This window comes from Copadichromis virginalis, linkage group LG22, assembly GCF_057382275.1.
Source record: "Copadichromis virginalis isolate Kocher_CV1m ecotype Utaka linkage group LG22, C_Virginalis_male_GT1.1, whole genome shotgun sequence".
In the NCBI taxonomy this organism is placed as follows: Eukaryota; Metazoa; Chordata; class Actinopteri; order Cichliformes; family Cichlidae; genus Copadichromis; species Copadichromis virginalis.
Genome location: NC_140638.1, coordinates 33,998,287 through 34,021,529, shown reverse-complemented (window position 1 = coordinate 34,021,529; position 23,243 = coordinate 33,998,287). Strand labels below are relative to the sequence as shown.

The window sequence follows — 23,243 nt, the reverse complement described above, 5'->3', positions numbered from 1 at the left end:
CCATCATCATCAAGTAAAGAGTGTTTTATGGCAGAACAGCAGCCAGCAAATAAGACATGATCTTGGCCACAGCTGACTCATGGTTAGGGGATGAGCACGAGGGGTAGAGGAATACAGAGAAAGAAAAGCTAGCACAGAGATTCAAGAAAGGAGTAACCTTTGCGATCATGGGTGCATTCCCATTACTGCTCTGACATTAGATTCAGGAAGATGATTTAATGGTGGCAGTTTGTTTTTGCTGACTTCACCCTTTTCCCCCACATTTAAAACAGAAAACACCAGAGGACTGGGTCTGTGTGGGAGGTGTGGCCAAGGAGCTAAAATCTATTAGTCTCTTCCCCATCTGTTAGTCCTGTGACTTTGCCACTGTGTGGGTCTGTTGAATGCTCCCCAGAGTTGTCGTGGTTTCCTTCTAGTCCATAACTGGTTTGTTCTTGATATCCAGTTAACTTCAGTGTTTGCCTTTTGCCCATTTAATCATTACATCTTGAACCCCAAGGCCATATCAAAACGTTATATCTTAACTGATTCCTTCACCTCAGATTGGTTTGATGGATTTACAGTGTGCTACAAGGTCTTTGTATTTCTAGACGATTGTCTGTAGCAAATTTCAAACACGAGGACAACATATCTAATGTGAATTCAGTCCTGTTGTCGATTGATACACAGTTTAATGGGGCCCCCTGCTGCAAAATACGAAAATGTTCAGTCAAAAACAAAACACTAGGTGAGGGTTGTATAGATCACTCCTGTTCCTCTCTTCCTATCTCTTCTGTCCCAGCAGTGAATAAGCTGTGGTCAGATAAGCTAATAAAGGGACCTGATCTGACTTAACTTTTCTATAGGTGCAACTTCAGCAGTCCATTCATTATTTCCTATCTTGTAAAACAGTAGCTGTTTTGTAACGTTGCATAGACCAAATAGTAGATCAAAAGGTAAAAGGCTTTCTAAGTTCAATAATCAACTGTTCTTTGGAAAGACAGTTGCACACTTTGTTATGGAGAAGAGTTAATGGCTGAGTGCTTTGTGTCATATTGATTCCTGTCACATGGACTTTTCCAAGGTAATTGTGTTGCCCGGTTCTGACAAATTCACTTACTTGTTTCAGCCATTTGAGCTCGGGCTCAGACACAAACACACTGTTGCAAAGATTTGAAGTTTTTGAGGTTACAAAACCCCTTTCAATACATGATTTCATGGTATTCAGCAGTTGCATAGAAACAAGTATCAATAACATGGCCGATTATATGTTTTATCGTCACATTTGCTGTTCTAAGTGATTGATTTCTATCATTTTAACTTTTCTCATTATTTTATTTAATATTTGGGGGAGTTTAACCGTAGTGATGCTGAATTCAAGACAAAACACTCCTGTGCTCACTTTATTAAACAGAATTCATAGTAGCGTGTTTGTGGCCATTTTCCTAGGTATTCGGCCACACAGAGTGAATGCAGTCCTCTAAAAAAAAATTAATGCGCTTAGCCTCACAGGGAGACCTGAAAGGCAGCAACAGCAGAGTTCAAGTTTTAATTTTCATTAACACACATATTCACTGTAAAAGGGTTGTGTATCTGAAACAGCCTAACTGCAGCTATAATGGTCCTGTTGGTCAAAAGTATCCCTTTCACCCGTAGTCTCATTTGACCATATGTTACGCTAAATTCAGTACCAAAAATGGATCAGGCTTAAGACTGGATTATACTTGAAATAAATATACTTCATAATATAAATATTTGCTGTGTGTTGGTGAAGGTTTGAAGAGAAAAGGGACAAGATAACTTTGGTCAGTACTTTGAAACAAATAAAAAAAAAAGTGCTTTGTGTACACTTTACTTAAATTACCCCATTATGATACACACAAAACATTTATGAGCACACATCATATTTAAAAGAACAAAAAACACAATGTATAAGCTATATAGTAAAACATGTTGTCCTTTTTAGGGTGAGTGTTAATGGAAAGATAATAGTTTGATATCCAAACACAAACCTTATGAAGTGGGCTTTTTATTACATTGCCAGTTATGATCAGTTAGCTGAATCAACCTGCTGTCGGCCAATCTAAGATTTTTTTCATAGCTTTTGCTTGGTCTGTTGTGAACAGTATCTTATTGTGGCTAATGTTAGTAAAGTCTGTGTAGAAAATACATGTATAACATTTTAATGTTTACTTTTAGATCATGATTATCAAATTTTGGCCACTGACCAGAACGGTTCAGGCATATAGTGTATATAAAACACATCACATATTGCTTTTAAGCTTTAAATGTCAGCGTTTTGGCTGAAATGTAGTGGGGTTTTTTGTTTTTTAACCAGAATTGACTATGTTTGGATGAGAGTTTGTCAATGAACCTAGCTAGGTTGCTTAGCAAGAATTTTCTGTAAAATATTTTGCTAATTATAACTAAGTAATAAACTTATAAAATTGAACCACAGGTTTCTTGGATGGGATGAACTCATCATTAAACTTGATGTAATGTTTTGTCGTTTATTTCCTGATCAGCATGATTCAATTTAGTTCTAATGACAAATCGGTGAATATTTCTGCAGGCGATATGATTTGATATGATACGGGAGTAATGACACTTCTCTTTAAGAGATCTAGTCAGGACTGTGAGAGTGATTTTGAAGATGTGGACGAGATCAAATGTAACCAACTTGGATTTTGTGGGCCATCAGCCCCGCCTGGTGAGAACCTGTCTCTGGGGACTGATATGAGAACTTCAGAAAAAGATTAAACACCAGATCAAAGTGGACATGAATCGCCAACTGAGAGCAAGACATGTAGCAGACAAAAGCAATCAGTCATGTCCCGTCCATCACCTCACCTCCAATAAGATTACATCAATCAATAATCTCTTATATGACTGATTGGATTTTGTCTGCTTAGTACAAGTACAAGGGAGGAGGGGGGGAACTACTCAATTTTCCCAATGATTAAAGCTGGGCCAAATTGCTTTGATAACATCAAAGACCTTGCTGTAGCTCTGTGTGTAAGGGTAATGTTGGCAGGAGATAAAGGCTGATGCTTACAGGTGACTGGGAAGCAACTGAAAACGACATTCACTATGTGGATCAAACAACAGGGCCACAAACTGACCATTGTACAGCTGAAACCACAGAATGCAGGGGAAGTGTCTATGATCGTGCACTCAGGTTTCTGGGCAAATGTTTTAATGACTGACCAATTAAATGTAGTTTAGAGTTGAAGGGCAAACAACAACTAACCATTAAGCCACATCCATCAGCGTGAATATATTTTTAAACAAGATTGTATGTCTGCAGGTGCATATCTTGCAACAAACTGATGTGTTCTCATAAATTTAGGATTAATCCAATTAAAATTGCATGGGAGGGGGCACCGGTTTGTGGAAGCCAATGTTGCCCTGCCATCTTCAGTACAGTGGTTCTGCCTAATTACATTTTGCATGTGTGGGTGGTCTCTAGCCACATGCATACATAGTGAAACTGTCTTTGAAGTAGTTCTAACACCATCTAATAGCAACAAAAATAGCAGCGCTCATGCCAAATGAGTTCAGGATATCCTCAACAACCTGCTTCAGTATTGTTGTTATTGGATAGAAGTGAGCTTCACTGACTCATTCACTCGTATTGGACTCCCTTCACAAAGTTTTACAGCTTCCTCCAAAGTGAATATGGGGACACATTTTGACAGCGGAGGTAAATAGCAGATTGACAGCCCATACTCACTGCAGATAAACAGCGACCAGAGATGTTTGTCCCACAGCAGCCACTGCAGCAATTGGGAGGGGAAAGAAAACAGAATTCAGTTGACTGCAATCGACTGATATCTCGTGGTGAGATTTTACATAGTGTACCTTTATGAATTTAGCCTTCTCCATACCAGCACCTTGAATAAATATCACAGACACTTTTTTTAAAATAATATTTGAATATTTGATATCAGTACATGAGCTAATACATTTCTGTAAGTAGACATTCCCAGTGAACTGCTAATATTGACTAATACACAGGTACTTAACAATTCAACACAAAGTAGTTAGTAGTTAGTTCCATTCACTGCTGTGAATGACACTCATTAAAAGCATATTAAAGACCACAAATGGATTTAAGTAAAAGTATGTGAATATGCTACATGACCAAAGGACATTTCAGATGTCAAATGATGTGGCTATTATAAGTATACAACTTTTTTGTTTAGTTTTTTTGTTAATGGCTTGGTGCACATAACAGAATTAGCATGTATTTTGTTCCATGTTGACTTTGAATGGAGCCATTTAAGAATCCACAATGTCATACAACTGCGTGTATGTTCAGGGCTGTGAGGGAAGACCAAGCATTATATCCAGTTTGACTGTTTGTTTTTTTCACATGCAGTTTTTATCATGGTGACTCCTGAAATTGAAAATTAAATTATGCCTGTAGGTGTTTCCAAGATTAATACTGAGTGGCAAAACGTTGATATTTGAAATGAAAATGTTAATTAGGGAAACCTATCTTATACAGACATGCTTGTAAAAGTGACATAACCAAAATAATGTATTGATATTAGGCAAGTAGGAAATGCAGTTGGTTTGTGAAATTGTAACTTACATTCCCCTACCACACATTTCCAAGTAATCGTCACACTTGTTGAAGGTTGCTTTTAATAGGTAACTAACATGAAAGAGACTTTGTTTCCAGGTAAGAAGCTGCAACATTAAGCACAATATTTACACTCTTGCCTTCAAACAAAGAAGGATGTTAGAGGCGTGAAGCAAGATTAATTCTAGCATTATAATTTAGTCCCGGTATGCTAATATGTTAAACATTAGTCAGTATTACCTTATTATGAGGTTAATAACACAAGTCAGTATGTGAAAATTGTAATGCACAGATTCTTTGGCTGTAGCTCAGGATGTAGAGCAGGTCATCTACAAATCAAAAGGTTGGTGATGGCTCCTATCTGTATGCCAAATATCTTTGGGCAAGATATTAACCCCAAGCTACTCTCTGATGCGTTCATTGGAGTATGAATGTGTGTGAATGATACATAGATGGCACTTGCTTAGAAAAAAAGCATAGAAAAATGTGCTTGTGTGAATGGGTAAATGAGGCAAGTCGTGCTCATGAGGAGTAGAAAAGTGGTATATAAGACCAGTCCATTTACCATTCAGTCCATGTTAGGTCATCATATTTCCACCAATATAATACTGATTGGTTTTTCCCTCATAGACATGTATTTGTTTCACATTATTACCCCCAGTTTCTGGCCTGTTTAGTATCTGTTTAAATAAATTTCAATCTAATATTACTGTAGCTATAACTTTCAATTCAATTCAATTTTATTTATATAGCACCAAATCCCAACAACAGTTAGGTTGTTAGGTTAAGTTAAAGACCCCACAATAATACAGAGAAAACGGAGAAAACCCCAATAATCATATGGTCCCATAGTAAATGCTTTGGTGACAGTGGGAAGGAAAAACTCCTTTTAATAGGAAGGAACCTCCAGCAGAACCAGGCTCAGGGAGGGATGGCTATGTCTTGAGACCGGTTGAGAATTGGGGGAGGAAGACAGGATAAAGACACACTGTGGAAGAAAGCCAGATTAATAATAATAACTAATACATGCAGAGTGATGTGTTAACACAAGACCTTGTATGTGATGAAAAGGATTTGAAATTCAACTCTGACTCCGTGTTAAATACGAATAATGTAGAGAAACCGGTAAAGAAGAAATCTGCGCTCTCTTTCTAGTCCCTGTCAATATTCTTGCAGCAGCATTTTAGATCAGCTGAAGGCTTTTCATGTAGTTTTTAGGACATCCTGATAATAATGAATTGCAGTATTCCAGCCTAGAAGTAATGAATGAATGAAAATGAACGTTTTCAGCGTCAGTGAGACAGGACATTTCTAATTTTAGAGATGTTGCACAAATGGAAGAAAACAGTTGTTCATATTTGTTTAATACGCACATTGTCCTGGTCAAAAACAACTCCAAGATTCCTCACAGTGTTACTGGCGGCCACCTGGGAGGTAATGCTATAGAGAGAAACCATCTGATTAGATATAGTATTACTCAGATTTTTAGGGCTGAGTACAACAACTTCATTTTTTTCTGAATTTTGAAACAGATATTTAGACATCTTTATGTTTTTAAGACATTCTCGCATTATAACTAATTGGTGTGTGTCATCTGACTCCATGAATAGATAAAGTTGGGTGTCATCTGCAGCGAAAATGTATGCTATACGCTCTAATGCTGCTGCCTGTAGGAAGCATGTATCATGTAAACAGAATTGGTCCCGGCACAGAACCCTGTGGAACTCCTTAATTGACCTTAGTGTAGTGAAAGTAGTGTAGTAGCTGTAATGTCAACAGCATGCTCTAATAGCTGTACCAGAATATTATGGTCAACAGTATTGAACACTGGACAAGCACAGAGATGAGTCCACTGTCAGAGTCTGAAGAAGATCAATTGTAACCATCTCTAAAGCTATTCCTATGCTCTGATGAGCTCTGAAAGCTGACTGAAACTGCAATAAACCATTCCTCTGCAGATGATCAGGCAGCTGTTTTACAGCTACTCTTTCAAGATTTTTTTTAGATAAAAGGAAGCTTGGAGATTGGCCTATAATTAGCTAAGACAGCTGGGTCAAGTGATGGCTTTTTAAGTAACGGTTTAACTACTGCCAGCTTGAGGGCCTGTGGTACAAAGCTGATTAATAGAGATAGGTTGATCATATTCATGAGCAGTCTTGTAGAAATGGTGTCTAAAAGACAAGTTGATAGTTTGGAAGTAGTGATTATTGAAGTTAACTCATAAAAATCAAGACCTTGTTACTCCACTATTACCACATTATTACCGAGCTGGAATAGAAAGTGATTTTGGTCTATACTGACATGATAGCATCAAAAAATTACTGCAGATTTATCAGTGACAAAGCCATGATGCAAATTTACTATTCCTGTAAATCCTTGTGTTATTGTTGCCTTCCTATCAGCTCACTGCAATCTAGCCCTTCTCCTTTGATCACTGGCATCTGTTTGAACTCCATAAGGCTGCCTTTTTCTGTGCTCTTGGTTGTTTATTGAAATTCCAAATGGCCAAGGGGAAGAAGCAGTTTGTGAGTCTGGAGGTGTGAGACCTGATTGAGGCGCTGACCAGAAAGCAGCAGGTCAAATGGGTGGTGAGCAGGGTGCATGGGGGTCACCTGTGATGGCTCTGGCTTTGCTGAGGATCTGGTGATGGCCTGCAGTGGTAGCAGAGGGCAGGTAATGATGTTGTGGGCAGTGCTAGTTACCCTCTGCACAGCACTGAGGAGCTGAAGGACAGCAGCAGGAGCTTCTGGTCCTGGTTAATCTTTCTCAGGACATGCAGGAAGTGCAGGTTATTTTCTGAGCACCAGTGGGACAAGTTCTCTACCTCCGTCCTGTACACTGTCTCACCTCCATTAGAGATGAGCCCAACTACGGTGGTATCATCAGCATACCACCGCATACCAACCCAGGTGGGCCTCCTACGCAAGGCCACCTGGGTTGGCTGGAAGACTGTTTACTTAGCCTAGCAGGGCGAAGGACACTGTCTAAGCTGAACTCTGGACACACACATACACTGATACACACTCATCCCCCCTCCCTTTCCAAACGCCTTCGATGCTTGTCCCCTCCTGGGGAAGATGGTGGTCGACTGGACCAGCGCAGACATGCTGCAGGACTGGATGCGCTGTCTACACCGGCTCTCTCTTACCCTTTACCCGCCCCTGTTGCCTGTCTTGTGTTTCAATGGTGTATTGATAGTCATGTGCTTTTTGTGCTGAGGTGTTTTTTCTGTTATCAAACTGTTCTCCCAGTAGGAGCTCAGTCTGAGTGGAGTTTTTTTTCTCCTCTTCTCACCTCATGTTATGTATTTTCGTTGTTTTTTTCCTATCAGCATACCTCTCTGACATGTCTTCCCAATGTGTTGTTCGTGTAAGTCTGGTCAGAAGGCTCCTTTGTAAGTGCGCATGCGCCATTAGCGTGCTGCCTGCTGTAACCCTAATTTCCTTCGGGATTAATAAAGTATTCTGATTCTGATTCTGATTGACAATCACGCTGGCTGGGTTGGTGTGCAGTCATAGGTTTACAGAACATACAGTAGGGGGCTGAGAATGCAGTACTGCTGGGATCCGGTGCGAAGTGACAGTGGAGGCAGCCAACTTGGACGAATTGAGGCCGGTTGGTGAGGAAATCTTTGATCCAGGAGCAGGTGGCAAGGGGAATATGAATATGGTCCAGTTTGGCGTTGAGAATGTCTGGGTTTATGGTGCTGAATGCTGAGCTGCAGTCCACAAAAAACATCCTCACATAGCTCTTCTTGTTCTCCAGGTGTCTCAGTGCTCTATGAAGGGTGACGGCATCCTCCGCAGACCAATTTGCTCTGTAAGCAAACTGTTGGAGGTCGTGGGAGGGGGGGTAGACAGTCTCTGATGTGCTGAGACACTATCTGCTCGATAGCTGCAGCTACTGCTGTAGGTTCCTATGTTTTTGACTGTTAGATCTGTTAATTTGTGTTAAACTGACATTTTTATAGTTAATTACATTACACTACATGAAAAGTGTCATTTGGATGTGCTTCCTCTGCATAGGATTCCTCATATTGAAATAATTAATGTCGGTCCCAATGTTGTGCTCTTAGAGATGTAGACTGTGCTTGTGTTGCTCAACGTTTAGTGTAAACTTCTGAAATTACCCGAATATAGAGCTTTCTTTTGCTGAAAAGTGTAATGAAGCTTATTTTGCTATCCATAGAGAAATGGAAATTAAAAACTGCTGCACTGTCACACATACAGAAAGGGGGAAAAAAAGTATATCAGTAAGCGGTGCTTTAATTCAGAGATCTTCCACATAATGCACAACAAATATTACAAAAAGTGCACTCAAGTAGAGTAATTAGCGAAGCATCTGTGCAGTCGTTGCAGGCTTGCTAAAGAGCCCTCCTGTGAATTTGAAAGGCCTTCAAGGGTCTCCAGCAGCGAAACGGAAGAATTTTCCCGTTCCTTTTTTTCCTTAGTTGGAGATTCATGTGAAATCAATTGGCAGTTTGTGTGCAACAATAGGAATGTGCTCATTAGTGGAGCCCACACACTTTGGTCATTTGTCTTCTGTTCACTAGGGGGCTGGAGGGTACTTTAAATTCTCATTGTTTCCCTAGCAGATAGGCCAGCTCAGCTCATCGCACAGACTGTGTGTGTGTGTGTGTGTGTGTCTGTTTGTGTGAGACTGTGAGAGACTTTGGTGCTTTGGCATATTTGTGTTAATGTGCAGCAGTTATCTTATGTCTCTACAAATCAAAAGATTCCAATTATCTGTGACAATGAAATTTCTGCTATGGTTTTAGTCAATCTAAATGGGTTAATGTTTAAATACCACAGTGTGTATTGCACCTGTTTCGTGGGTTTTCTAGTCTTGTGCAAGAGGGCAACATTCCATAAATTTAAATGCTTATTAAAGTTTGGTAAGTATCTCCGTAACCCAACACAGATGCTATTACAACTCAATCATCCAGGAAGGGAAATCCCAAAAGGTTGATTCTGTTCATCTGGGGGTAGAGTTTTCAATGTCCCACTGAAAACGCTACGTGCAGATGAATATCGTCCAAAACCCAAGACTCCTTCTGATGCCTCTTACATGTCAGACTTGGTACTGGTACACAGTAACACCAGAACTCTCTATGAGGTAGGCATATCATTGTCAAAGTCTATAAGAGATGCCTATTAATGTAAATACAGAGGGTTTACAAGGTGCATACCACTGGTTACACTCAAAAACAGGAAATCTAGATTCGATTTTGCCAGAAAACCTGAAAGAGCCTGCACAGTTGTGGAAAAAACTGATCTCTAAGACATTATCGTTTAGTAAATCTGATTGCTCTAGGGTTGCACCTAAAACTGTCAACATTTTCCTAAGATTTTTAGGATCAAGTAGAATAATCTCAGTTTTGTCTGAATTTCGAAAATATTGACAGGTGTCCCAGCCCTGTAGGTAAATCAGGTAGCAAAATGAAATGTCAGCTCCACCACCAGCAACAGGCTGAGATATCTATCATCTTGTATTTCTCTAATAAGTCATTAACCTTTTTTTCCCCCCCTTGTGGACACATGAGTGTGGTCCTCACCAACATCCCAGGCACCAACACCCCCAACAACCATATATAAAAAAAGGTATTTAAACATTAGGCACTTTAGTTTTACTAAAACCACAGCAGAAATTTAATTGTCGCAGATAATTGGCATCTTTTGATTTGTAAGGTGATGAATAATAAGAGTTTCAGTCAGGTTTCAGAACTTATCTCTGTACAGAAACGGTGTTAGTGAAAGTTACTAATGACCTTTGTATAGCCTGTGACAGTGGACTCATCACTGTGCTTGTCCTGCTAGATACTATTTTGTTAGATACTGCTAGATGTCACGGCTTGCGGGGACAGACCGTGTGTGAGTGAGTGAGGAGATAAAACTGAGTTTAAACGAATAATGAACCTTTATTATGGCTGATGTCATTGAGTCCAAACAAGGCACAAAACACAGTGGCGAAACAGAACTAGAACTAAACTGGGAAACTAATACTGAGATACAACTATGAAAACTCAGAAGACTATGCCGAAGAAAACTAAGACTATAAATACAAAGACTAAGACTGTGACAGCTATGGCTATGAATACATGGGGGGTGGTAACACAGACAACGCGACAGCGAACAAGTGGAAACACAGAAAAAATACACAAGGGATGATCATGGAAAGTGGAAACAGCTGAAACAAATGCACATAATGACGCGACGGGGGAAGTGTACACTAAGCACAGAACATGAAACAAAACCCTTCAAAATAAACCGGAAACATGACAGGATGCCTACATGGCACGAGCTTGACAAACCTGAACAACGCAGATATGAAACATGACAGCTTAAGACATGAACCAACAAGTTATGGAGCTGTTGTTGAGGGACCAGGAGAGGTTCTCTGCAAGGTGGACACCAAGGAATTTCGTGGTCTTGACAACTTCCACAGAGGATCCATTGATGTTCAGTGGACAGTGATCTCTCCGTGCTCTCCTGAAGTCGACAATCATGTCTTTTGTTTTGTCCACATTCAAAGACAGGTTGTTGACTCTACACCAGTCTGTTAGCTGTTGCAACTCCTCTCTGTATGCTGACTCATCACCACAGTCCTCAGCTCTTGCTGATGAGACAAGCACGGTCGTTTCATCGGCAAACTTGATGATGTGGTTCAAACTGTGCATTTCTGCACAGTCGTGAGTCCAGGATCCAGTTGCAGAGGAAAACTGAATGGGGGAAGAGTTGCTGAGGGATGATTGTGTTGAATGCTGAACTGAAATCTATGATCTGATGAAATTTTATACACAGTCCGACATGCAGTGAAATGCTTATTGTTGTGCAATTCCCAACCAGATACAAGAATAAACTGAAATTAAAAATCAAGTATAACATTAAAGTTAAAAATCAAAATTAAAAAGGTATGCAAATCAGCAGTGTGCAGATTGACAGTGAATAGTCAAAAACAGTTATTGAGTATATTATTGAATTAAATTGTTTTATTAAGTGCATGTACAGTGATGTGATATGAGAGAAACCTGGGGCCTGTTCTTCGTACCTCGCTAAGTAAGTTAGCTGGATTAGATTGTTGACGATTTCGCGTGATCCTGGATCGTTCGGTTCCCCGAAGCTCATCCGGGACTTGCTGTCATAGCAACAGAGCCGTAAGCGTAAACCTGCTGGGGAGCAGGTTTACTTTATGTAAACAGGATTAGATCGCGGCCACGCAGGTATGTCCGCTTCATTTATACGAAAGCAACAGCGATATTCCACCACTGTTTCACCATAAATAAATATTATCAATGTAACTAAAGATAATGCAGCACCTGATCCTTTTATTGATGTCACACAGATACATACAGGTCATTTCCTAAAAAAGGGAAATGAACTATTAACATTCTATTACATGTATGTGATTATTACAGATGTAATTCATATTTCAGAGTAGTAATTGTAAATTACTTCGTGTAATCAAGATGAGAGACCACGGCTATAAAAGCGAAGGTGGATTTGGGAAGTCTGTCGCAGCCATATCCTGTCCGTATACGCGACCAACCCATTGCGGAAGGTGCAAGATTGATAAGGAGAGTCCTCAGAATTCAGCGTATATTGCGGGATAGACAGGATCCTTTAGCTCAGCGCGACAGTGTGCTCATTGAGAGATATCGATATTCCCGTGAGGATATTATTTACTTAACCAACTTGTTGACGAGGGGGTGCAGGACCACCACCTGTCTTTTTTTCCTCTTCCCTTTTCTTGGTTGCTGTTATGAACAAACTAACAGAGTATTACAGGCCAGTATTACCTTGCCAAGAGACGAAAAGCAATCTAAGAGATAAATATTACCATTCTGTAGAATACTCCTGTATTCCACTTTTACTTGTTCCCATGTTCTTGTGGGTCCTGTTGTGGCTCTAATGTGAAAGGGGATATAATATAACATATTATAATATAATATAATGCCATATGATATTGGACAATATAGTGTCATATGATAGATCTACCCTACCGCCTACTGGTGTTGGCCAGAGGGGCCGATGGCGCGATATGGCAGCCTGGCTACAACCGTAGCTGCCTCCACCAGTGTGTGAATGTGGGAGTGAATGAATAGTGGTATCGTAAAGCGCTTTGGGTGCCTTGGAAAGCGCTATATAAATCCAATCTATTATTATTATTATTATTATTATTATTATTATTATTATTATTAAATTACCTACGAGTTTGATTTGTCAGCAACTTTCTGCCAGCCCTCTCTCCTTGCTTTTGCAGCCTTTGCAGTGTTCTCTTGCGTTTTAATTAAACTCTGAAACTCCTGAAATCCCGCACTCATGAGTTCTTGCTCTGCTGCCGGAAAATACCGTGCACGCCCCTTCGACATTTTCGCCGACCAATCAGCGGGTTGCCGATCAATGTTTCTACTATCGATGCGTAGCCCCTTTTACGACACCCAGTGATGTCACATTACTGCGTCCAGCTGTACTAATCGTCAACAGCAGGTGTGTTCGGGGAACCGGATTAGCGAGCTCACGGTTAGTGCGATGGTTTGGTCTTGGATGTGTCATGTGATCTTGGATGTAGTGAGCGACGTACGAAGAACAGGCCCCAGATCAGGCGTACATTATTTTGCGATGGTGTATAGACATATTTAGAGTCCAGTCCTACACCTGGTTCAGGGCCCATATAGCCTGGAGGAAGAAGCTCCTCCTCATTCTCTGTGTGTTGCCCTTAAGTGAGTGGAAGCGCTTCCCTAACCTCAACAGTGCGAAGACTACCTTGTTGTTATGGGAGAAGTCTTTCATGCACCACTTGGTGTAAATAGACTGCAGGTCAGGAAGCACTGAGCAAATGATGCATTCGGCAGAGTGCACCAATCCTTGGAGAGATCATCTATCCTGTTTGGTGCTGTTCCCATACCAGGTGCAGATATTTCCCGTCAGGATGCTCTGGATGGTGCATGAGTAGAGTTCTTGAGCACCTTCAGAGGTAGGTGGAAGTCTCTGAGTCATCTGAGGAAGAAGAGATGCTGCCGGGCTTTCTTCACCAGAGTGTTAATGTGACAGGATCACGAAAGGTCCTGTGTGATGTGAACACCCAGGTATCTGAAATTGTCTGCTCTCTCCACTGGCGCACCGCATATAGTGCCTCGTAATTTCTCGCCTGCTTTGTGCTCCTTGGATTTGCTGATGTTTAAGAGAAGGTTATTCTCCAGGCTTTATTATCCAGGTGGATGAGAGCCCAGATGTAGGGTGGTGGCAATGGTATCATCTGTTGATTGGTGAACTGGAGTGGGTCCAGTTTGGGTGGCAGCAGGGTCTTAATGTGCCTCTAGAAGCACTTCATCATGATGGGTGTCTTGATTGTAGGGCTGTAGGGCGATATGGCCTAAAATCCATACTGCGGTATAATTTGAAGCATGTGCAGCAATGACATATATCGCGATATATTCTTTTCTTCTGTATACATATGTCAAAATGACTGAACAGTATAGCATGCCATTTTAAGAACACTTATTGTGCAAAACCTTTCTTAAATTTTTTTTAATCTTAATCTTTTACATATTAAAAATTACAAAACTTATCAAATATTTTTTTAAGATGTAACAGATCTTTTTCCAAACAATTTAACACAAAACTCTTAAATAACAAATAAAAATGAAGATAAATGCACAAAGATTTTTGAATAAAAAAATATCGGTAAAACACAAAATTCTAAACTGTTTAAAATAAAGTGTAAAATGTGCCTTTAGAAAAGGCTTGGAAAAAATCAGTCTGCTGGTGTGTAGGGCCACCTTTTTTCTTTCCACTTGAATGACTGGGCATTTGTGGAAGGCGCAGTTTTTGGTTTTCCTCATATTCCAAAACGTGTTTCATTTTGAGGTTATAAAACCAATTACTTGTATTCCCTCTCTTCGCTATTACTGTCACCTGGCATAATTTGCAGATGATATTTTTCTGCTCAACTTCTGACAGCTTAAACCCAAACCAGGTCCATATCACCGACGTCGCACTGGTCTTCTTTATGAGCACTCCCTCCTCCTCCCCACCTGTAAGCTCCATGCTAGCTTGCAGCCGCTGCGATGCTTTCGACCAAAACAGGAACAGCTTGATGACCTCATAAACATGCACTATCGCGGTAGAGCGGTATAGTCAAAATCTCTATCTTTGGCCAGATTCATATCGTTTCTACTGTATACTGTTTATACCGCCCAAACCTAGTTGATTACCACATTGTACACAGCTGCCCTGCCAGCCTGCACAGCATTGCCCCTCGAGCCCGCTGCATCACCCCTCCCCTGCAGTGGAGCCAGAGACCACACCTCTGTCTCAAACATCTACAGGGTTTAGCTAGTAAGCTACCAATAATGGTGACTTAATGGTGATTAGCTATGTGAGGAAAGAGTCTACACAGCATTGCCCAGCCCCTCCGCTCCCCAGCTGTAGCCTATCCAAGCTGTCAAAGGGCAAAGGGATGGGTTTCATCCTGGACAGGTTGCCAGTCTGTCTGTGTTAGCCCTGTTACAATCTTTCAAGTTTACATTCATTGTCTCTGAACTGTAGGAAGAAGCTAGGATACAGGAGAGAACTCGCGTAAGCACAGGCAGAACACACAAATTCTACACAGAAAGGTCCAAGATGGCCACCAGATGTGAGTGCATAACCCCCTTGCTATGAGGCAACAGTGGTAACCATTGTACCGTTGTGCTGCCCAGTTAACTACTGGTTAAGGAAACTAAATTAATTAATGAGGTTTTGTAGTTTAAGTTGCTGTATCTCTATAATTTGAACAGAACCATGTTACCACTTTACAATCTGTATGCTAAATTAATTTCACTGTGATTCTAACCCAAGATTTCTATGCATGTGAACATTTAATTTTCTAAAAAAGAAAGAAATATCAGAATCCGATTAGAAACTTTATTGTCATTGTCATGAGAACAACGAAATTAAGAATGGTCCCCGATCATTGCATCATCCCTAGCAATATCAAAATATAAATAAAACAATAAAATTCAATAAATAAAATAGATAGAATACTTAAAATACTAATAAGATATAACAGTAAAACATTCACATACATTCCCACACACATGCTTCAGACCGTGCATAGATTAACACAAGAGTGGCGTGATGGACATTTTTTTGTAGTATTCAGATGTGTTATTGCAGTTGGATAACAGCTGTGTTTGAGTCTATTAGTCCTTGCTCTGATTGCCCTGTACCGTCTGCCTGAGGGCAACAGTTCGAACAGGGAGTGGCCAGGATGTGAGGTGTCTTTTATGATGTTTTGGGCCTTTTTAAAACAGTGGGCGTTGTGTAGAACTTCCAGTGTGGGGAGAGGGCAGCCAGTGATCTTTTGGGCGGTGTTAATGATCCCTTGGAGTGCTTTCCTCTGAGCCCCTGTGCAGCTAGTGTACCAGATGCATATGCAGTAAGTTAGAACACTCTCAATGGTGGCTCTGTAGAAGGACACCAGCAGTCTCTGTGTGATGTTATTCCTCCTGAGAATTCTCAGGAAGTACAGTCTCTGTTGGGCCTTTTTCAGCAGCTCGGAGGTGTTCACACTCCAGGAAAGGTTCTTATGTTCATAAATCAACTATTAATTTGATTGTTTATTTCAGTTTTGGTTTGAAAAGCTGCAATTGAATATATGTCTTCTCTGTGAAACATACTCTAAAAGTTATTTGACCCCTTTTGCTTCACCAGAGGGCTTATATTCCAGCTCCTTAGGATTTTATAGGCACTACTGGCACTACCAAGGCCTGTATTTATCTGAACACTGATATGAACCACTGGGCAGACAATGATTGTGTAAGGTCAAGGGAATGGAGTGATTAGAGGATATTTGGAATACATTAACAAAGTTCACTCACTGACACCTGCCTTGTCATCATCCATCACTGTTGAACTGGCCTCATCATTAAAGGACTACTCAGGCTTTAAGTGTCTGGGACATAACGTGTGCCCCCCCTTTGTCTGCATCTCAGGTGTGATGAGTGTCGACTCTGCTATCACTTTGGGTGTCTGGACCCTCCACTGAAGAAATCACCCAAGCAGACAGGATATGGCTGGATCTGCCAGGAGTGTGACACATCCTCATCTAAAGTGAGTGTGCATACAGTCTATGTGTATAACTCAGAAAGAAACTTGAGGACTGTTGTTAATTACAGTTCAGAGGTACTATAACTTCATTTTAACTACTACTTCTTTTTGACTGTAACATAAAAACTCATAAAATAAAACATTTATCTACAAGTAAGTGGCAGTTCTTCCACTAAAGTGTGACTTCCATTATAATATTCTTAAATGATTTCCTTTAAATCACTGCCCCAGTTAAAAAATTCACATCAAACTAAATAATTCCAAAAAACAAAACCAAAAATGTGCTTTTACTTTGACATTTTAAATACAAAGTAAAAGTGTTTGTAAGCTGGTGAATACTAGTTTATCAATGTTATTTTTAAATTGTTGTTTAGACCTTCTGTGTTTATGTTTTTAAGAACCAATACATAAATTACTCAATGATTCACATTTCATATTCTAGCACATTCAGCCAGTGTAGCAGGGTGTTATGGCTGTAGCTCAGGCGGTAAAGCAGCTCACCTGCTAATCGGAAGGTTTGGTTTTTGTTCACCGTATGATCCAGTCTGCATGCCAAATTTCCTGGGGCAAGAAATTGTTGCTCTCCGATGCATCCATCAGAGTATGAATGTGTGTATATATACACACATTCACAGAAATAAGTGCTCGTGTGAATTGGTGAATGAGGCAAGCTGTGTAAAGCACTTTGAATGCTCAGAATAGAAAAGTGCTATATAAGAACCAGTCCATTTATCGTTATTATTTAGCAGGGCAATCACAACCTAGGTGGTGAAGTGGGTTGTCCAAAGTCACAGTACCCACCGAAATCCAGATTTTTCCTGAATGACTAGGATGGCAAAGAAATTTGCTGAAGTGTTATGATTAAAAATGCTGACAGGTTGCAATTAAATGGATATAGAAAGCAGTGAATATAGTTTGAATCCGTGCTGTTGTTGATGCTTTTTGTAGTAACATTATTAAATATTGTTATTATATTCATTCTGCTGTTGCTCTTGACGAAGGCGGTCACACTTTTCTCCTCTCCTCCTCCTCCTCTCCCTTAGCTTCTTATGTCCTTGTCTAGTCTTGTGTTTTTTGTATTACTTTTCCCTGGAACATTCTCTCACAGTCTGTTCTCTAAAACCTAAAAGAGGAATTATGGATTGGATCAACTGGTCCCTAAATGCAATTGACACCCTTTCTCAACGAGAAGTTTGGGCTTGGGTGAGCCTGAGTGCTGAAGATATCTACTTATTCGGAACCATGGTAACAGGGTTCTGGCTGATCGGAGCTGGCTTGGCCCTGACTTATCGAAGAATTAAGAAAGCGGAACCGGCTGTTCAAACCCTCACAAGGCTGCCCGCTGGGATTGAAACGATGGGAAGAGGCGTGAGTTTCTCAAAATGGGCTCATTGAGTCAGCACGGATAAGATCTTGGAGAGGCTACGGCTGCTGTGAATACTCAGAATAAGATCTCTGACTGCAGACTGGATTACATCTCGGAAGGGCTAGCTCAGAATAACATCTCTGGGTGCAAATTGGATGACATCTCGGGGAGGCACACTGTCGTGAGTTCTCAGAATCGGCTCCTCGAGCACAAGAAATGACAACATCAAAGAACGCAAGTATGGCAAAGCTCGCGGCTCTCCAACGGGAGATTGAGAGACCAGTGTTGGACTGTAGAACTGCTTTGAAATTCATATGAGCTGTTCGCACTAAAGTAAAAAGCACCATCACTTCATGCGGAGACCCCTTTGGCGCCAGCTGCAGTCTCAAGGCTGGAGCTGAACAACAACACCCTGATAACGACTGTGTTTAGTCTGTTCCTTCCCATTCCATGCAAGGCCACCTGGGTTGGCTGGAAGACTGTTTACTTAGCCTGGCAGGGCGAAGACACTGTCTCAGCTGAACTCTGGACACGCACACACATACATATACACTGATATGCACACTCTCACTCTCCCCTCCCTTTCCAAACGCCTTCGACGCTTATTCCCTTCCAATGCTGACGGTGGATCAAGGAGACCAGTGCACGCAGCCCCGGATGTACTGTCTAAATCGGCTGTCTCTCACCCTTTACCCACCCCTGTTGCTTGTCATGTGTTTCTTTGGTGTATTAAGAGTTTTTTCATGTGCAGAGGTGTTTTTTTCTGTTCTCAAACTGATCTCCCTGTTGGAGCTCAGTCTGGGGGGAGTTTTCACCTTATCTTTCCTCATGTGGTGCATTTTTCATTGTTATACCTCTCTAACCTGTCTTCCCCATGTGATGTTTTGTGTAATGTATGTATGGTCGGAGGGTAAGATGGCGCCGCCAATGCGTGCAATAGGTCGGCAGCCTTATGAAATTTCCCCTTGTGGGACTAATAAAGGTATATCAAATTAATTAATTAAGTAATATTCAAGTATATGCAGATTGAAAAACTGTTGATAACTTACTCAACTGGGGCGATCGTGGCTCAAGAGTTGGGAGTTTGCCTTGTAATCGGAAGGTTGCCGGTTCGAGCCCCGGCTTGGACAATCTCGGTCGTTGTGTCCTTGGGCAAGACACTTCACCCGTTGCCTACTGGTGGTGGTCAGAGGGCCCGGTGGCGCCAGTGTCCGGCAGCCTCGCCTCTGTCAGTGCGCCCCAGGGTGGCTGTGGCTGAATGTGAGTGTGAATGTGTGCGTGAATGGGTGAATGACTGGATATGTAAAGCGCTTTGGGGTCCTTGGGGACTAGAAAGGCGCTATATAAATACAGGCCTTTTACCATTTACCATTTACTCATGCAGAATACTGATTATAGGCCATTCTTTCATACATTTAAAAAAGTCGCTCTCATATTAATTAATCATTTATACAGTATGATTTTCATCATTGAGCGGTCCCTTTGTCATCTGTGCGTTGTCAGGGTTAGAGTCATTTATAGTTATAAACATCAGCATGAGAACTCCTGCTTCCCTACTCACTGTCGGGATAGTTCAGTGAAACCTCTATTCTTCCACTTGAAGTAAAATCAGGTACATCCTAAAGATAAAGTTAGCAGAAGGGTAAGGAAATTGTGTTTGTCGATTATTTTTTTTTGTTGTAAATCACAGTAAATCTTATATGTTTGGAAAGCCTGTTTATTTCCCTTTAAATTGTGCCATAGTTAATGGTGTTTTTTCTATAGTACTTAACTTTTACATGGAGAAAGTAAAGCTGTTGGTGATATGTGGATGACACCCGGGTCACCATCAATTTTCAGATCAACTCAGTGGATAGAAACAGTTCACCAGGGAAGAAATGAAGGATAATAGCTGTTTCTGGACTGCACTGTGCACATTAAAAATGATGAGGGTCTAAACATTGAAGTGTATTGAAGTCCACAAAGGCAGACCAGTACCTGCTCTTTGATTTCCACCACCCTCTGGAACACAAGACTGGGATAATCAGGACCCTCCAACACCAGGCAGATAAAGTTTCCTGTAAGGCAAAAGGGAAGGAAAAGGAGCACACCCTTTTAAAGAAAGATCTCAAAACGTGTTGTTATTCCAACTGGGCCATTATCAAATTGGAAAAGATGCACAGGAAAGAGGGTCACACCAAGTAGGGAGAAACAGAATGACAAACGGAAGAACACTGTCATTCCTTATGTAGCAGTTTATCAGAGAAACTCAAGAGAATTTTTTCCAAGCATGGCATGGCGTTTAATGGGTGCAACTCACATGATCAACCCTGCTCTTCAACCCACAAATGCATTTTCCTGAAAAATGTGGCACCATTTCATGGGAAACAACTAACGAAATATAAAATGCATTACCAAGAAGAATTGTTAGAACAAACATCAACCAAACACAAATTTCCTTATTTTCTATACTAAGTTTGTATATGTTTAATATACATTTATGAATTATCACAATGAGATTATCCCACATATTTTGGTTTAGATTTTGTCTAGTTGTTTGTTTGTACGGAATAATATTGCATTGCATATGTTTGACAGCCTCTCGAACTAATTAATAACTACATCTGAATTTTCATATCTTTCAAATCTACCATGGATTTCTACTAAACTTTTCTATGGAGCAAATACTTCCTTAATGATTCTGTTGCAGAGGTAGGGAATTATAAAGGCCATAGTGGAAACACTGAATCTCACACACAAGACACACAATTAATCCATCAACTTACTCCTACTACACTCCATAGAAAAAGGTTTTGTTGAGTGTTTGTGTATGGATGAATTGGGCTTATCGTGCAAAAGCAGTAGGCGTGATCAGCAAGAATAGAAAGCACTTTTTAATTACCGATAATATCAGTGATACTAACATGATTCTGGTTCCATCCAAAATAATTCTTTACAACAACCAGTCCTGTTTCCAACACCTGAAGTACTTCTACTTGGGGAAAAAAAGTGATACAATTCTTGCCTCTTAATTACCTTTACTTTTAAAGCCACTGCAGTTACTACGGTCTAAAAACACTCGTATACAAAATAAATTTACTGAAATAGACTGTCTAGCATTAAGAAGAGCTAAATTAGAGTGATTAAGTGAAATAAAATACCAAGCTGATTTGATGATCAGCCTTGTGAATTAAGACATAATTCTATTCTTAACTGCAGATGATTTCTTTAGACAGAAATGACAGTTGAGAGCCAAACTTCTGTGTGGGGTTAGGGTTAGATTTGAATGATCAGTGAGAGGTTGAATCATTTCATCCTAATTATTTAGACAGTAAGTCAAAATAATCAAAAGCAGAATTTCAGAGAGTTTCATATTGTATGAGCAAAGCTAAATTGATTGTCAAAAGACTCAGTGTATATGAAATGAAAGTTTTCTTTTCTTCAGTTACCTTTTTTTGCCTAGATTAGTCATTTTTCAGAAGCTAATGTATCTCTGTTGTTTTAACATTTTTCAATGCTATCCCCAACCACAACATGCTGATTATAAAGAAGACATAAACTAACTAACGGTTAGTTTAGAACAATCAAATAGGAGAACCTCTAGGCTAATAGCAGGGCTGCATTTCATGGTAACAAAAGTACTGATATGAAAAAGTAATATGAGCGTTCTTTCCTCTATTATGTTAGCATGGAAAGAACACTTGTATTTAGCGTCTGTTCAAAGCATTGTTCATAACAATCTGTTCATTTCTGCTTTGGAAAGTAACTCATCAATATACAACAGGCTACGTGGTTTCTGATTTTGAAGGATTTTTACTATTCACTTTGAATTCATCGGGCCCGGTGAAGAGGCTTGGTTAAGCAACAAATGGATGAAAGAAACCACGTGTGAGCCATTTCTGATATTGCAGGGTCTACATTTGAGAGGCATTTAAGAATGTGACATTTTTGCGAAAGTATGGTGTACAGACCTTTTCAGGCGCAAGGTGCTCAGAGTGTCTCAGTAATAGCAAGTGCGGGGAGATAATTGACTCCACTAAGGGCAGCTAAAAAGCACTCTGAGATGAGAGCTGTATTTAAGGAAAGTTTTATTATCTGCTTTAAAATGCCAAGTCATGCACTATTTTTGCCTGTGGGGGGAAAATGATTCTTAAATGCCAGCATTAAGTGCAGAATATTACCTGATCAGTGCAGTCGAGATTCAGCTAGATGAGCAAGATATAGGGGGTTAGGCAACCCCTCTGCTTGACAGTCTGGTACAAAAACCGGTGTAAAAAGTTATTCACCCACCCTCCATCCCGCTTTCAATATGAGCAGCAATTTGTGAGTGGATGGGAGAAGCAGCGTCTGTAAAAAAACAAAAAACAAACTAGGTACACCTTATGATGCAATAGTATGTGGAACCACCTTTACTAGCAATAAGTATTTTCTGTATGGCTTTATCAGCGTCTTACATTGTTGTAGAGAAATTTTGCTATACTGTTCTTTACAACATTGATGTTTGAGGGCATTCGCAGCTGTGATAATTTCCTTCCACAGCATTTTAATCAAGTTGAGGTCTAGACTTTGACTGGGCCATTGCCATTGTTTACTGTCCTTGCCTCAGTGTTAAAAATATTAGAGTTTTCTTAGGGGGTTAATACAAACTATTAACAATTTGCAGATCTCCTTTGACTAGGCCACTCCAAAGTCTTTATTTTGTTTTTCTTAAGCCATTCAGAGGTGGACTTGCTGGTGTATTTTAGGTCATTTTCCTGCTGCAAAACCCAAGTGCACTTCAGCTTGAGGTCAGAAACAGATGGCCTATGTTCTCTTCAGGACATTTTGGGAGACGCCAGAATTTGTGGTTCCATTTACTACAGAAATTCTTTTAGGTCTTGGGCAGCAAAACAGCCCCACACCATCACACTACCGTCACCATATTTTACTGTTGGCATTATGTTCCTTTTCTGAAATGCTGTGTTACTTTAATGCCAAAAGTCTAACTTGTGCCTTGTCAGTCCACGTAGTATTTTCCCAGAAGTCTTGGGAATCATCAAGACCTTTATGTTGCTAAGCAAAAGCAACATACAGTGGGGCAAAAAAGTATTTAGTCAGCCACCGATTGTGCAAGTTCCCCCACCTAAAATGATGACAGAGGTCAGTAATTTGCACCAGAGGTACACTTCAACTGTGAGAGACAGAATGTGGAAAAAAAATCCATGAATCCACATGGTAGGATTTGTAAAGAATTTATTCGTAA

General features: G+C 40.4%; 1 protein-coding gene across 3 annotated transcripts in view; it reads left to right on the top strand.

Moving 5' to 3' along the window:
* Nucleotides 1-23,243, top strand: part of phf14 (PHD finger protein 14) — a 139,773-nt gene that overhangs the window by 79,102 nt on the left and 37,428 nt on the right. For all 3 annotated transcript variants that reach the window (XM_085446840.1, XM_085446839.1, XM_085446838.1), the window contains exon 17: nt 16,542-16,659. In XM_085446840.1, coding sequence (XP_085302966.1) covers nt 16,542-16,659 — 118 coding nt within the window. The remainder of the gene's footprint in view (nt 1-16,541; nt 16,660-23,243) is intronic.